This window comes from Semicossyphus pulcher, unplaced genomic scaffold (genome assembly GCF_022749685.1).
Source record: "Semicossyphus pulcher isolate SPU_LCO1_2020_fin unplaced genomic scaffold, fSemPul1.0.p SCAF_20, whole genome shotgun sequence".
NCBI classification, from domain to species: Eukaryota; Metazoa; Chordata; class Actinopteri; order Labriformes; family Labridae; genus Semicossyphus; species Semicossyphus pulcher.
The window spans coordinates 4,049,639-4,067,012 of NW_027211694.1; the positions used below are offsets into that span (position 1 = coordinate 4,049,639).

Below are 17,374 nucleotides of genomic sequence, written 5' to 3' on the forward strand. Positions count from 1 at the left end.
AATACTGTTGAGTAGTCTTCATACGGTTTAGAATGATAACTGATGAGGATTAAGCTAGCCTAGCTTAGGTTCAACTGCCATGAAGCTAGCAATAATAGCATAACATTTGAAATTTTAAGGTATAGTGTGTTGTTTTGTTAAGTGTACTAAACAGCATTTACAAAGAGTCGGGTGTCGAATATTATACTGTACTAGCCTACATCTTTAATTCCTTACCGGCAAGCTAACGTAAGCTTTAGCTTTAGCACTAGGTTTAGGCTAATAAATAGTAAAGGTAAATGTAGTAAATGGGTTTAAATATTTTGTAATATCTAAAAGCTACGTAATCCTTTGAGTAATTGTATTGTATTTGAGTAAAAGTAATTTATTTGTATATGTAGAAATATGCGTGTTTCAGCCAGTAGTATTCATGCAGTTCAGAATGAGAGCTAAATATCGGATTATGCTAACACAGCTCACAGTCATTTAGCTAGTTTAATAGCCTAGCATTTGGACGTTTTAGTTATATTATGCTGTATCGCTCAATGAAATGTAAGTTAAGATCTTTTACATTACCTATACATTACAATAGTAATTGTATTTCGTAGCATGGTTTAAAAAATGTAATCTAAATGCTTCTTTGTAGCCTACTCCTTACTAGCAAGCTAACATAAGCTTTAGCTTCAACAGTTAGTTTAGTCATTCAGGTAGCAGTTACACCTGGTAGGTATTGGTTGTAAATATTTTAAAGTCTACAAAATCCTTTGTTAGGAAGTGTTCATATAGTTTAGAATGATTATAATGATGAGGATTATGCTAGCCTAGCTGAGGTTCAACTGCCATGAAGCTAGATATAAAAGCATAACAACTTATGTTGTTGTAATTTAGTGACAGTTAAATATCCACTTAGTAAAGTACATTTGGCTCTGGAGCTACTTTAATTTACTTTCCACATTTTATTCCCTGCCTCCTCTCTTTCCCATCTCCACCTAAAAAGCATTTCTTTTTTCTCAAACAGATAAAAAGAAGAAGCTTCCCTCCTCCCTCCTCCTTGTGCTCTTTTCAGCCTTTATAATAGAATCTCTTCAGGGAGGGCTAAGGTTCCTGCTTTCCAGCCGTATCTTTTGTCAGAGCCTAGCAGGGGAACTAAATCAATGGGGCACTTGAATGGGCAGGCTGGGAATACAAAAACCGTTTGGCCTTTTTTTGAAGGGACTCTGGCGGTAAATTTAAGCTGACTGGAGTTGAAGCTCCGCGGCAGATGGATGCAGCGCTGTCGAGGTTAATCACACGGTCAATATTTCACAAAGCCTGATGCTGTTTCGTTGCATTGAGTTGTTTTAGTGTATATGGCACATAGGCAGAAATACAGTGGAGCATATTTGGGGATGAAACAGATGGTGTTCTGAATAGGCAGAATGGAGACGGGGGGGTTTGGTGGCCCAAAGGTGAAAGGACCCGGGTTATAAATCCTGCATGTGTTCTCTCTCTCATCAAACCAAGAACTAAGAACTGTGTTTCATTTTACTGTTATTTGTCTACTTCCAACACTAATAAAGAGCTATAAGTACATATCTGCAATGCACTACTCCCAAGAATTATTATTTTTAATTAAAAAAAACACATTAAACTTTTCAAAGCCAAACATTTCCTGTGAATATGACCTGTTCACTCTTCAATTAATCGTGCACTAAATCTCTCTCTTCTGGGTGTTTTCAACGTATCTTTTATTTCCTACCATGTCTGTTGATCGTGTCTATTTCTGTAACCCTGAAATGATCTGAAAGGTTTTCTATTTGCTTCTTACCAACCCTTAAAAAACAATAAAACTGCTTATTGCATCAGTGTCAAATGAAAAGTTGGGCCGAAATCTCAGTTAGATATGTTTCAGAAAGTGTCTTTATAAAGTATAAGTAAAGAATCTGAGCATTACATGTGATACACTGATACATTTCCATCGATATCCATGATGTTTTTAAGTATTTCTCCACCTTAACTGAATTCCTAGCGGCATGGAAACAGCTTTAAACAGCATTTAGTCCTTCAAGGTGGGAAATTAACGTGGGGAAAAAACTATTGAAGAGTTTACTGAAGTGAGAAAAAATCAAAAGTCCAAATAATTCATAAGAAATGGAGGGCGGGGAGACCTCAACCTTAGGTCTCAAACAAACAGAAATTATTGTTCTGCATGTACTCTGCTCGAGGGTTTCGCTTCACGCTGAGCTCATTATTTCACACAGTTTGTCGCCCTTTCTTGCATCTGCTCTCAGACACCTCGCACTATAATCACACCAATCTCAAATCTTTTGACCCTCTACTGACTTTGTAGTTTAAGCACAACTACTTACATTATTTATACATGAAGCAATTGAGAGAAACCACGCAGTAATAAATGCGGGTGTTCTGAGTTGTTGATGCTGATATTGTTTTGACTACTTTGGTCTTCAGGTACAATTTGCTGCAAATACTTTTTTGGTTTTACTCAAGTAAAAAGTTGAATTCAAGACTTTTAATAGTAACATAGTGTGCTGTATGTTCCCTTTTATATTAGTACATTCCTAAGGTAAAAGTCTGAGTACTTCTTTCCCTGCTCAAATGTGTCTGTGCTGAAAATTTTTGGCATCACACTTGGTCTGGTTGCATGTTTAAATCATGACTGTATATAAAGATGGACACCGTATCCCCATCTTCTCATCGTACAGAAGCGGGAGCTGCCATCTTCCTCAAATGTATCCACAGTGTGTGCAGCAGAGATTGGCTGGTGGAGCCGCAGTATTCACGTCCCGCCCCTTCCTCTACACAAAACACACATTGACCTTCTGGCCTTGACGTGTTGGAGCTCTCAGGGTGGCTCTGTCTGCAGCAGAACAGCTTCTTGTGTTCACGCTTATGGAAAGTTCAATGACTGTAGTGTTGGTGTTAGTTACGTCTCCTCTCGCCGTTCCTCCTCTACTCTGCTACTCGGGAACAGAACGCAGCAGGAGCCCGATTTGTCCACAGAGCTGTCAATCATGAGGTCACGCCCCCTTTGTATAGCATCAAACACAACGACATTAACCAAACCGGAAAAGGTAGGTGCCCAACGGGCGACATGAAACATCACCGATCGGTCCGTCCTTTGAACCGGAAGGACATGGTTTACATGTTGTGAAAATATGAGCGCCGCCAGTGACAACGTACTCGCTGCTATTAAAGTTTACTTTGATGCAGGTAAGTGTCGTCACCGTCTTCTTGCAGCCTTTTCCCACAATCACTGCAGAAGTTCGGTTTTTCCTCGAACTCTTCGCCACAATTTTGGCAATACATCGCGGCGTGTTCCTTTCTATCCGTTTGACTGGCGGTGTTGTCCTTCCGGTTCAAAGGACGGACCAGTCCAATCAGCGACGATTCATGTCGCCCGAGGGTACCTACCTTTTCCGGTTTGGTTAATGCCGTTGTGTTTTCTGATTTGCCGTTGTGATTTACACTTCAGGGCCACCGTATAAATCTGCATGATAAGAATTAACTATAATGACAGAAACCATGTTTAATTCTATAGTTTGACTCATGTCCCATCTGTTAACACGGAGGAGGCGGGCTTTATGACCTATATTGCAGCCAGTGAGCAGGGGGCAAGAAAGAGGGTTTGGCTTCACTTTTAGGGAGCCGTCATGTCGTCCATCTTTTTATACAGTCTGTGGTTTAAACTCAGATTTTATCTACTTTTTCGAGCTGACTGACTATCAGAATGTGTGAAGCTCTCATAAAGGACAGCGCCGCCTCTTTGAGCAAACACAGACACCCGAGGCTGTTTGAAATGAATATCTGAGGGGTCACACTTTCAAAGCGCGTGGGGGAGGAGGGGCGGGGGGAACCAGCCACGCTTTCATGTGTCATCCCGCTTCTCGCCCACGTCACTGCCCACCCTGCACCGCCAGCCTGTGACATTTCAGCCCTTTTGTCTTCCTCTGAGTGGTTTGAGACCTCTTTAGAGTTTTTTTTTTCTGTAGAATTAATGACAGCTGCTGTGATATGTAGGAGGAAAGGCAGAGAGAGGAGAGGTGTGACATTAAAGGGGGAGGTCACAGAGAGAAAAAGGTGACAGTTCCAACACCATTAAACTGTCAATATATCACATAAGTCAACAGACAGAACACTGACATCCACATGCTGTCAGATAGCTGGTGGCTAAAACTCTCCTCTAGTGCGGGGACAAAAAGTTGATCAATGGATGTGTCAAAGAAGAGATGTTCATAATGTATTCTTCACTTTGTAGTTTTAACATCTATTAGCTTAGCTTATGAAATGCCACTCTTAAAATGGTCCATTAACCTCAAAGCTACAGCTGTTAGCTTAGCTTTGCACAATGACAGAACACAGAAGGGAAATAGCTAGCTTGTATTGTATTATGTTTTGTTATTTAATATTTATAAAGCATCCTTTAATAAAGTTTTAAGATGATGATAGCTGGATTTTGTCACCCTCCGATAAAGCTAGGCTAGATGTTCCCACTATTTCCAGCCTTTATGCTAAGCTAAACAAACTGCCTGCTTGAGTTAGCTAACTGCCAGAAAAAAAGCAATAAAAATGTTTTAGCCCAACAATTAGTTTTGTTACAAATTAATTTGTTAAAATAAAATGTGCCTAAACTTAGTCTACTTTCGGGAAATCAATTCAACGTTAAAAGGAATAGTTACCTGCATCATTTGCTTCCAGAGCTAGCTGCAAGTGTCTATATGACCTTTATATCTGCTGTTTAACAAAGCTATAGGTATAGGTAGATTAGCCTAGCTTAGCATGAGGACTGGGGAGAGAGAGAAGAACAGCTGGCTTGTCCTTTTACACTTTTTTTTTACAAGGATAAAACAAAGAAAATATGAAAGGTTAATTACTTCCAGACAGAACTATGCTAGTTGTTTCCAGGCTTTAGGCTAAGCTAACTTTAGATTAACTACAGATTTTTCAGTGGTAGCAATCTTCTTATCAAACTGTAAGCAACAAAGAAAACGAGTCTCACAAAATAAACTGTTGCTTTAAAAGCCAAACATTTGCTGCTTTTTCTTCCTCTTTATTTACCCAGTATTGTGAGTTCGAGTTTTATGCTATTTTATAAGCGATAAGGAAGCACAATATAAGAAATACCTTACACTACAATTCAACAGTACAACAAACAATGACCCCAAACGTTTTTACACACTTCCCTAAAACAGAAAGTAGAAACCCAGTAAATGGAAAACTGGATTGTACATAAAGTCAAGACAGTGTGAAATTAAGAGACAGAGCGGGGATCTCACATTTATTTACTTTCTGCTGACTTCACTGATTAAACAGATGACGGTAGGGGAAGGACGAAACCTGTGTTTACGGCACAGAGCCTGTTTTCCCCGTTAGAGCAGTTAGCTTGAGGCTACAACGGACACAGACAAGGTTATATGTTAATGCACCGGAGCACACACACACACACACACACACGCACACGCACAAACAAACCGCTCTGTTTAACTTTGATGCAACCAGACGTGCTAATTATGAACAAATCAAATCATATCTGGTGTAATGTTATTCACACAAGTGGAAACAAATGTGCTGATTTTTTTCTATGCCTCTCATCTGGACTCAAATGAAAACACCCACACACACACACACACACACACACACACACGCACACACACACAATGCCTGTAAATGTCACTAATGATGCTTGACCCATGTTTTGACATCATTAATGTTCCCGCCCTCAGGTGGAAACAGTGTATGTGTGCTTCTCCATGTTTGTGAGGACAACAGTGGTGTTGAGTTACCAAGTTTATTTACCAAACTGCTGCCCTGAAGTGAGACCTTACAGTATGCTAGCCTGATTCAAGAAATCTTGCAGATAAGGATAATGCATCTTAAAAGTATGATTAGCTTATTAATAAAGCACTGTCACACATTAAAGTACAGAGCAGCCTCATATTAGCAGCTTTTGATTACAGTACATTTTGCAGCTCAAACTTCAAAGCTGGAGTTCTCTGTAATCGATAGAAGCAATAATATTTGAAATTGGAGAAACTTGTGCAGAGCTCAGATATATTTCCTTGTCGCAGCGACAGCTAACCCGAGGTTGAGGTGTCCACGGAAAAACAACAAACACGTTGGATAACAGCTTTTCTCACTTCGCTCTCGCTCACTCAACATGCGTCATCTTCTCTTCCCTAAAACGAACTACGGAACTGCTTCTGAGACAGTTACCCACAAAACAACAGCAAACATAAACCTTACACACAGCGTTACATTTTTAAAGAAACTTTGGATATATTTGACGGTGTTCGCATCTTAACGGACTGCATGACAGCTTCCTTTACACGTTTAAGTTGACTTAGGTTTGGCGCTATTGTTAAATTATAATGATATAATCTATTCTAATAGCAATATTCTTTATTATTATAATTAACGTTTTGATTCAACGTCATATAAAAAAGAGTAAAAGTGAGCTACAAATCTTTTTATGATGCTTAAATACGGTCAAGGGTTAAATATTGTATTAATTGTTCAGCGAATTGAATATTTTTTTATCCAAACATAAAGACGAGTATTTTATTGTATATCCTTCAGGGCTTTTAAAAGACTGCCAGGTATTCTTATTTCAAGAAAACACTGTGTCATTGTGTGTCATATACAGCTGAAGCCAAATGTCCACTACTGTAGAAGAGGCTAGCATCATCTCTTGTTGCCATAGTGACAAATTGATCAGAGCATCCGTGACAAACGTGATAAGAAATGGATGGCGGCCATAGGATGACAGCTTCTACTGTACGTGTGTGTGTGTGTGTAGAATTAAAGGCTGTGGTCTGCAACTGTATCTGGAACAGATCTACTTGGTCTTCATCAGTGAAGGTCATAATCATCAGGGAAATTATAAAGCCCACACACACACACTAAAACACACACACACACCAGGTCTAATCAGTGTGAAGCTCGGGGGGACGCCTGAGGTTGATGAGGTTGTGTTCAGGTTGTGTTTGTCTGCTGTTGGTCTCCCGGGGGTGTCGGTGACGGGGGTGCTGTTAACCTCAAACACTGCGTCATAAATACAACAGAAGCAACGAGGCGAGCATCATTCACAATCAATTACTTGTTGATCTGCACATGAATTAAAAGACGTCACTATTCAATATTATCTGGATCATATCAAAGGTCTTATTAAACAAAAGATGTTGTATTCTGCCAAAGCAATCCAGCAGGGCTGACGTGCTGAACTTCCTGTTTCAGGTGCAAAAAAAGGGAAGGAGAATCGTGGGAAATGAAGGCCTACAGAATGCAGTTTTCAGTAATCACCTTCAACTGGCTTTTAGTCGAGTTAATATTCTTGACTTTCAGACCTTTAGTCACTAAAAAGCAACTTGAAGAAGACTTCATTCATCTCAAAATGACACTGAACTCAAAGTTTACACAGATGTTAATTAGGAACAGCTTTGCTTTACACAACAACAAAACGCGAATGATGGAGTTTGATAAGAATTAAAGAATCAACAAGGTCATTAGAGTTAATCCTGAGGGGAGCATGAATGTGTGCACTAAATGAATCAATAGAAACAGTAACGAAACATTTCACTTAAAGCCAAAATGTGAACCTGGAGGTGTTGCAAAAGGAAAAGGTCAGGGGTTAAACACAGCAGGAGGAATTATCATATGTGGACCATGAATGTCGTGACAATCCACAGACAGTTATTTCAGTCTACATCATGGGGGTCGATCGTCCGATAAACAAACATTGAAATTAGTTATTAAGTCAACCTGCAGGTGGAGCAAAAGACAAGTCAGGAGATCAACAAAGTCAGAGATTTATCGTCTGGGGACAACGAATGTCCAGATGTTGATGATGAGGGTTTACAAAGCGATAAACAACTATTGAAATCACTCGAGTCTACCTGGATGTGGCACCAGAATGAAGTCAACATTTTACAACAATCCTTAAATAGTTGTTGACATAATTCAGCCTGGACCGAAGTGGTGGGCCATCACCAAAGTTAGAGAGATTTAACCTCTGGGGACCGTGAATATCCGTACAAAATTCTACAACAATCCAAACAACAGCTGCTCACATATTTCTGTCTACACAAACTCAGGGACACACCCGTTAAAACATCCCTTAAAATAACCTGGAGGGGGCGCTAGAAGACAAGTCAGAAGATCAACAACAGATGAGAGGTGTATCATCTGGGGACGAAGAATGTCAGCACAAAGTTTAACAACAATCCATACAAAAGTTGTTGACATAATTCAGCCTGGACCCAAGTGGTGGGCTAACCTATAAACAATAAACATTACCATCACCGGAGCAAAGACGCTAGCATTGCTAGTGCAATAAAAACATCATAAGGATGCTAAAGACATAGCTTGCACAGTAAAGACAGTGTGCTTACATTGTGGTCACTTTATATATCATCTTATACTCTAACCTTGTTTTATCCTTATAGTAAAACCTGAAAAATGCCCTCTCATTGCACAGAAGAATAACGCACACACACAGATGTCCTCTGAGAAATCTCCTCTGTTGTGGGATAAACACACAACGCTTAATGAGAACAGGGGAGGTAATAAAAGCTTCGACCAAGGTCTCGAACGCCGTGCGTCTGAGACACTGTGATGGTTACCATGGTAAACCGATGGAAGTGACCACAGTTGGGGAGCATCTGCATTTCTAAAGCTCAGCAGAAATAATGCACACAGAGGACTTCACAACATATCAGGGGCGCAGAAGCTGTGAAAACACTCATCAAGGCTCGTTATAGACGTGTTGCAGAACCTCGCAGACCTTGAGACGGGTGTAAACAAACTGAGCGATAAAAAGGCGACGTCCTGCTGCTCCTTCCTTGTCTGTGGAACTTGTAAAGGCTGCTGGCTTGACAGGAAGAGCCCCATTATACTGCAAAGGGTTACATAACATTATTTTGATGGCATGTTGCTCCGCTTAAACTGACAGACACAAAAACACAGAGCGTCAGCACAATAAAGACAGCCCAGAGCACACAGGGTCGGCTCAGGGATGCTTCTCTTTAAGCCGGACATGTTTTTGATGGAGCGGTGAAGAAAGTGACGGACGGATGAAGACAGGAGGGACGCAGACATGACCTCCAGCTCGAGCACAAAGAAGGAGAAGTTTGTTTTTAAGGGAGGGAAAATGAAAACAAGCGGTTTATGAGGTATGCATGATCTATGGCTGGATATACACATTCCTTGGAGGTTACCTCCGCAGGAAAGGCCAATCACATGCTTCAAACAGACACTTACAGAGACGGAGACATGGTATAACTTGTCTGACTCAATGTTCAACTGTTTAAAGGCAACTTCCTTAATCACGTATGATCGCACAACACCTCTTATTAGCACGGCTGTAATAAACAGAACCATATGAGACCTTTGCAGCGACACAGCCTCGCACAACTTTCCTGAAAAGCTTTAAAACACTTCAGCGGTAAACTTTTTACACCCAGAGCTCCGCATGTGACCCCAGCAAATGTCGAGTTCAAAAGTGCACCAACGCCCTGCTGACTCCATGTGACTCTGAGTTCGTCTGACCTTTAACAGCTTCTCAGTCACGCAGGAGACAGAAACAGCACGATAAAGAAAAGACAAAAAGCCGATTCAAAGTGGGAACAAATGCTAACCTCTGTCACATAGATGAGCGGCGTAGCGCTGTGGTTCTTCCTCATGCCTCCTCTTCCTCACAGCCTGAGGTCAAAGTGCAGCTTCAGAAGCACATCACAGAGCTCTGCCTGCCTGAGTGTGAGGACGACCCAGTGAGGGCAGAGAGAGTGTGTGTCTGTCAGTCTGTCAAGTCGGCGCGTGCAGCTCTCTTATTGTGAAATACTCTGCTTCCTGTGTTTGCTCCCTACACGAGCTTAAATCCCAACCTGCGCTACGCTGCCTCGTCCTGAGGTGTGTTCCCCAGCTCTCCTGTTCCGGACTGTTCTCACACACTTCTGCCCCGTCGGGGGAAACACCACCTTAAAAGGCATGGAGGCAGCCCGAGTCGGAAATTTTTTTATGATCCCTATCTGCCCGGGCACACTCCTCTGCCAATCAGGAGGGAGAGGATGGAGAGATGAAGAAGGCTGTAAGAGAGGAGGGAGGACACCGGGGGGAGACTTACGGGAGTGAATGAGTGTGGGAATGTTGAGTTAGTGCAGGACTCGGTGCCTGAGGGGGGAACACTCTCTGCAGGATGGGGACTTTGACAGCACTTCTAATCTGCAGAGCAAGATAACAGCCCCTGTGTGAGTGCATGTGTGTGTGTGTGTGTGTGTGTGTGTGTGTGTGTGTGGCTGAGGCTGGACTCTGCTCCCACTCCCACTCCTGCAGCTCAAAGGCATTTTTTACAAGTGGGAGTGGGAGCAGGGTCATTGTTGTTTCTTGTCGTTCTGCTGGTAGCTGTGGAATGTAAATAAGTACTTTAACTAAAAATTAAGGTGATGATACTTCTCTCTTTTCATCACACTCTTTACTTTAGAGGGATATATATCGTACTTTTTACACCACAATGTTTATTGACAGCTTTCGTCACTTAATCGTTGTTTGACGAGGCATTTTGCACGTCGCCTGAAAGAGTCGTTTACACCTTGGAGAGTTAAAAGGAAGCAGGAGTTTGTTAGAGAATACTAAACACACATGTACATTTTTAGCAATGAGATAAGATGTACTGCTTTGTCCACAGGGGCCGCCAAAATTGTTCAGCACAGTTGCTTTAGGTAAACAAATCTGTCGCAATGTTCTGTATCAAGAAATCAGATCAGGTGTTTACATGCCACAGTATCCTGGTTTTTATCAGAGTGTTCCAGCGCAGTGCTGGGACGAGGGCTTATCTGGATTTCCTAAACCAGGATAAGATGTTGACAAAATAAAGCCGAAATATCTCGAGAACTTTAGCTTAACTTTTTCTGCGTCTTACTCCAAGTTTCTCCCTCTTCTTACGCGGACAAATCTGGGACATTTCTGGTATTTTTTCTGCAAAACACTCACAGCAGAGTGGAGGCCTGAAAAATAAAAGACCCAAGGCACACTCTGAGCCATTAGGCGCAGCTAACATTTGGAGAATTAGAGAGAAAATGGGAAGCCTGGAAATACTCATTAAGGATCTCACACACTCTCGAACGCAGGGGAGGAAATCGAGCATGAAAGATGCAGGAGGAGACGACGGGGAGGGGAGAGAAAACCGCCGGAGACAGTGATGTTAAACTGAGGAGAAGGGGAATTGAAGAGGAGGAGGAGTAGGAGGAGGAGGGGTGATGTATACAGTGTAGATTTATGACAGCTGGCAGGAGGGAAGATGGAGGAGGAAAGACGGCCAGACGTAGAGTGTGTCTGGACCTCAAGATGACCCTCTTTAGCCTCGTTCTGGTGCCCAGCTGGCATCACTAGCGGCTGCCACTCCATCAAAGTGCTGCATCAGCATCCAGAAAGGCTGAGGGAGATTATCCGCTCCATTTTGCAGAGGACGAATCAGATAACGGCTAATTTGACATGCAGCCGACACAGAAGGGCAACAAACAATTCCTTGCATGAAATTTGGCATGAGAGGGAATAACATGCCGCACATATTTAGGGGAGTGTTGTTATCTGTCAAAGCGCTTCCAGCTCATTATTCTTAATTAATTTTCAGGGTTTTGGGATGATAAGCCGGCTCCACTCTGCAGGAAAAGTCTGCTTTGGTTTCTACGTCAAGACAGGAAATGCTGACTCAAAAGCCTTCTTCATTCTCTCCCACTGATCATGCACTGATACAGCCGGGGAGATAGAGCAGACTCAGACCTAAAGCAACAGGAACAATGCCCCCTATTGGCCATTAAACATTATTACAGACATTGTGTGTGCTAAACTTACTTTTAACAGACATTCCTCTTCCTCCTCTTCTTCTTCCACCAAACCAGCCCCTCCAGGGAGAAGTGATAAAATAGTGAACCTCCTCATTTAACAGCTCCAGATCCCTGAAACGAGAAAGACGAGAAAGTAAGGTCTAATTTCACTTTAACATCATGTCAGCAAAACAAATATTATTTTAAATGTCTTTGAATGTAACATAAACCTTTGGCTGTTCAACAGAGGTTTCATTAAAGCAAAATTAAGCAAATCAAATTTGCTAAATATCAAAAGTATAATTACACATTATGCAGAATGGCTGGTTTTAGAGTTCTATATCTTATTTCACACTGGCTATATTTACACTACCATTCTTTCTACTACTTTACGCACTGCCTATTAGCTTTATCTGTTATAGTCCATTATAAATATTGATTATTTTTTGTATTTTAAGGAGAATATTTTCTTACTAAATGTAGTGGAGTTTAACTATAAAGTATCGTACAATCAAAATAAACTAAATTAAAGCTCAAGTACCTGAAAATATTACTTTTTTTTTTTTTTTCCAATTTAATTATTTAAATAAAAGCCCTTATTCTATTTTATATTCATATTTTCTATTTAAAAAAACAATCAAATCAATGTCAGATGTTAATACGAACTAGTACACATAAGACACACCTTATAATATAACATAAAGTGTTCTATAGAAATATTAATAGAAAATAGAAAAGCAATAAAATACAATGTAATGAGGTGTGTCCTATTCGTACATCTAAGTATTAACATCTGACATTGATTTGAGGACACTGGGTCACATGACATGGAAGCTATTGAAAAAAAACCCCGTTAATTTATATTAAAAAAACATTAATTAAAAATATAAAAAGCAATACAATCCAACATAAGATGTGTGTCCTATTTGTACAATTACTATTAATTTCTCTTGGGCATGACCTCGAAACTATTGGCAAAACAAGCCTTGATTCTTTATAAAAACACTTAAAGAAAATAAATGAACAACACTTAAGCATTTAAAATGAGTGGTCAACATGTACAAAATTTAGTTGTACATTTTTATTCCATTTTTTTCATGTAGGCAAATCATGGACATATTAAAAAAAACATCAGTTTTGTTTCCATTTAACAGTAATTTATTGATGGTCCCTAAATCTGACTCTGCCTGTCGAGTGCGAGGGCTCAGAGTTCGGCTAACTTCACCACGGTGCTAACATTTGCTATGCAGCACTTAAGACAAAATGTCACCAGTATTGTATTCATTATTTTTGTTTTACCTGATGATGGCGCCAGATATGAAGTACGTTTCAATTCTAAAAGTTCATTAATTACATCCAAAATCTTTCTCCCTTCATTAAAAAAATCTAAATATATTTGCATGTAAATAAAATCGCTAGGTTGTCACTAGGTACTCGTTGCTCATTAGGTACAGCTAGCTAAACAATCTAATACAACAGCAATATTATAAATCTAACTTTATGAAGGTTAGAATATTTAGTGTTTGATTTAACTTTTTTAGAAATGTGTTGATTCAACTTTTTGGCCATTTCGGAGGCTGTAGTTTCGTCATAAAAATTGTTTGTATTTTTTTAACTTGATGGCTGAGACGAAAATGAACAGCACCACTAACTACTTTTAGCCCACTAAACTTAATTTTCACTTTGACATGATTTAACAGGCGTAAAACATTCAAATTGTAGAAGTAATGACAAGCACACTAACCTCTTCTTCTTCACATTTAGACTCCGTTTCTTGCTGGATTTTCACAAGGACTCTCGTACCGACTCATCATGATGTTATCTCAGCTTCACTCAGCTCCGGAGGATCTCTACACACCACAGTGTGAAATGCTTCACGGTGCAACTTTCCCTCAGCTCAGCATAATCTCACAGTGACTAACATGCAGCAGAGACGCAGCGCTGTAAGCTCATTGTGACACAGAAGAACAGTGCTCAGTCTCTGCTGCGCCTTGTGTCTGTCTTCAGAGCAGTGGTGGAAAAAGTATTCAAATTTCCAGGCTGACGTGAATACAACTTCAAAAAAAGATTGGCTTTTACTGCCAGACTATAACAGTGTAAACAAGTCGTAGTTTAATTGGTTATTAGGCAGGGTCTTTTTTTTTTAAAGCCATTGAATCCCGCCATTTACTTGTAAGCAAATGTGGTCAAATAATCAGATTTTAGCTTGTTAAAATTGTGGATTTATAGATTTTTATTTTATATGATAGTAAATCAAATATCTCTGAATTTTGGGCTGCTGTCAGACAAAACAAGAAGTCAAAAGACGCTACCTTTTAGCTACATCCATCCATGCATTTTCTTCCACTTAACTCGAGGTCGGGTCTCGATGGCAGCGGGCTAAGCAAGGTGACCCACTCTTCCTGGATGATTCCGAGGCATCCCCAGGCCAAAGGGGTTCTGGAAGGCACCAAGGAGGCATCCTAATCAGATGCCTAAACCACCTAAACTGGCTCCTTTCAATCGCGAAGGAGTAGCAGCTCTACTCAGCGATCTGTCTGGATGTCTGAGCTCCTTACCCTCTCTCTAAGGCTGAGCCCAGCCACCCGTCAGGAGGAAACTTTGAGCTACATTTAAAACACAAAAGCAGCCACTTGGCAGTTTAGGAGCTCAACTTACGAAGGACATCACGTAACCAAATTTAAAACACATCAGTTTTGGATAAACTGATCTATTTGGCATCTTTGGAAACTCAGGGATCCCCACTAGACGTTAAACTGAAGTAGGTTTGATCCGGTGGGGTCGCAGAGGTTAATCAGAAGAGAGGTTGTAAACTCATGCAACTCAAACGTCAGATGTTTGGGCTAACACCACCCCAAATCAATTCTCAACCTGTAGGGAACACTTGCTAACAGAAACAAAACTCAAATATTATACATAAGGACCGCCTCTCCAATCATAAATATATGTATAGAGATTTTATTGAGGACTTGTTGGATGCAGAGGCAGGGTAAAATAATTTACAAATATGCAGTCAGAGTTCACTGAGCTCCGGCTTTGGGTGGGACCCACTCGTGGATCTTCTTGCTGGTGGTGGAGAAGGGCACGTACTGCTGGGAGCTGCCGCTCACATTGAACTGGTGGACCTCAGCCAGGAACTTCTTAGGCTCTGGTGGATGTGTGGTGGGGGGGTCGTCTGTCATACAGTGCAGCCAGCGATGCCTGAGAACAAAGAGGAAGGGAGCTGGTAAGGTTATACAGAATGTCTCAGAACACTAGGAAACTACAATGCCCTCTTTTACGCTATAATCTACCTGCTAAGACATTACAGTTTTGTTGTTGTTTTTGCCCATAAAACATGGAAAGTTTTAGCTAGTTTGTATAAACTGCATGTCGTACCATTCAGCTGGAACCATGCTGCCGTCCACCTCCCACATGGTGTTCTTTCCATTCATCTCTGTGGTGTAGATCACCCAGCGGTGACGTCCTGAACACAGACCATAGTGTATTTAACAAATCACACGTGTCAATCAGATACTTGAAGCAGAGAATGATAATAGCAAACAATACTGAATCACTCACCAAAGAAGTAGTGCTTCCGGTCCTCAAAGTATTTGTTCCCATATTTATCTATGCCAATCAGGGCTCCCGTCTTTACATCATTCGCCCTGCCAATGAAAGGAAGATAGTCAGGTTGACTGCCAAAAGACATATAATCTGCGTCTTATATACGTTAAGGGATAGCAAACATGTCATTAAATCCATAAACTCCATACACACTCAGTTTAGCAGATCTGTGCTATCAAACATTTCCTTTGAGAACAAACAATATCGCACCATAAGCCCACCATATTTACAAGATAACTTTAGTTACTTTGCTGAATCTGATTTTTAAATAATGCAAAAAATAATCCGCATATAGATGATGATAAGTTATTTTAGATAGAGGGTGTTTAAGTACTATTAAGTCCACCTATAAGACCTGAAATATTATGGTTATGAACACATTTATGCACCAATGCTCATAACACATTAACATAATAAACATTGTTCTGTATAATGACTTATTTTATTGTTAACACCTACTTAGTAATAATACTTTTGTGCTTCGATTCAAGTAAAAGAAATTAGTACCTCAAGCTCAGCTCGAGATCGAGAGGACTGTTGATTAAGCACAGGCTAAAATTAATCTATTTTTGAATTGAGTTTGGCGTCCACTAGTGAGAGTAGTATATCAGAATCAAACGTTATAGACTGACAGACACAATTACTTAAATATTACAGGTGTGACATACTATCAGGTTTACCAGAGATTCCGACTCTGTTAGCTGTCAACATGCTAACTTGGCTAAGAGCAATAAGACTCAGGTCATACCTATTTATGAACTTCTCGCGGTGACCAACAACGGTTCATTAAATAAAATACAATAATTGATAAAACTGACCTGAATAACTGCACAAGAAGACCTCGGACTCCACCGTGACCTCCTAATTGTCCCAAAGCCCTTCGGACAATGTTCACATACTCCGCCATCTTTAGACGGAAGAATTAGCGAGACGGACCGTTCCGCTTTGAAAACGGGTCTGAATGTTACCCGACAACCTGGAAACTTTGGTTCCACATAAAGACGCAAGTAAGTACGGCAACAGTGTAATCTGAATACCGTAACGTATGCCTTTTAAACAAAGCATACTTAATATATATCTAAACTTTTGTTTATGTACTTATTGTAAAACACCAGGTTTGTTTATTAATTTTCATTAAAAATGCTGCATTGCAACACCACACAATGTACACACGTCATTTTCAGGATAATATACAATTTTATATATTGTTAATTTAACAATTAACATTTAATTCTATTGCTTTGTATAATTATTAGTTTACAATAAATAATATCTCAGATTTAGATGCAAATATTGGGGAAAATGACATCAAATTTGACCCTAATTAATGCCTGGATATTAAGATTAGTGAAATTATAAAGCAGCAGCTGTTTATTCTCTATACCCTTTCAGATCTTTCACAGAATAACTCACAGATCAAACAGATCAACAATGGTTTGGTTTTGAATATTGAATTGTAAATGTCAAAATTCAGGAAGACTCTCTGAAGCATTCAGCAGCTTGCACGATGACAAAGTTAATTTGTATTTGTATTGCCAAATCCCGATTTTGCACCAGAGGGCTGCACAATCTGTACAACATGCAACACCCTTTATCCTTAGACCCTGTGTTCTCATAAGGAAAAACTCCCCTTCCCCCATAAAACCCCCTTTAATGGGAGAAAAATGGAAGCAATCTGTCATAGATTTTTTTAATTAAAGGTCAGTCTCTCATCGAGCTCCGTCCCTCTGCTGCCTGAGAGGTTTGATCTGAGCTCAGGGAGATGGAGAGGAAATAGAGCAGAAAGCCACAGTAAAGTTTGACTAATTAAAAGCTCCTTATCTTTCAAACCAGCGCTTTGATCGCCCGCTCGCGACAAACCCACACGATAAACCCACACAGATGCAAGATTTAGAATACAGCTGAACTACCGCCTCCCACATACACACCTGCCATCTGTGACGAAGCAGTGACAGCGGTTTGCGATCGTCGTTTGA

The 17,374-nt window shown here is 40.4% G+C and overlaps 1 protein-coding gene across 1 annotated transcript; it reads right to left on the reverse strand.

Moving 5' to 3' along the window:
- Nucleotides 1-14,720: 14,720 nt before the first annotated feature.
- ndufa12 (NADH:ubiquinone oxidoreductase subunit A12) lies at nucleotides 14,721-16,319 on the reverse strand. The gene is made up of 4 exons (XM_069671429.1): nucleotides 16,217-16,319; nucleotides 15,354-15,439; nucleotides 15,171-15,258; nucleotides 14,721-14,993 (listed from the first exon to the last, which is right to left on the reverse strand). The coding sequence occupies exons 1-4, from the start codon at nucleotides 16,303-16,305 to the stop codon at nucleotides 14,813-14,815; spliced, it is 444 nt and encodes a 147-aa protein (XP_069527530.1). The 5' UTR covers nucleotides 16,306-16,319; the 3' UTR covers nucleotides 14,721-14,812.
- Nucleotides 16,320-17,374: the final 1,055 nt, after the last annotated feature.

Bases quoted from the DNA above. Each gene is read 5' to 3' on its own strand.
- ndufa12 (XM_069671429.1), bottom strand. From the start codon at position 16,305: ATGGCGGAGTATGTGAACATTGTCCGAAGGGCTTTGGGACAATTAGGA. The intron at 15,259-15,353 runs GTGAGTGATTCA...GTCTGTGTTCAG, and splicing joins CCGGAAGCACTACTTCTTTG to GACGTCACCGCTGGGTGATC. The intron at 14,994-15,170 runs GTACGACATGCA...CTTTGTTCTCAG, and splicing joins AGCATGGTTCCAGCTGAATG to GCATCGCTGGCTGCACTGTA.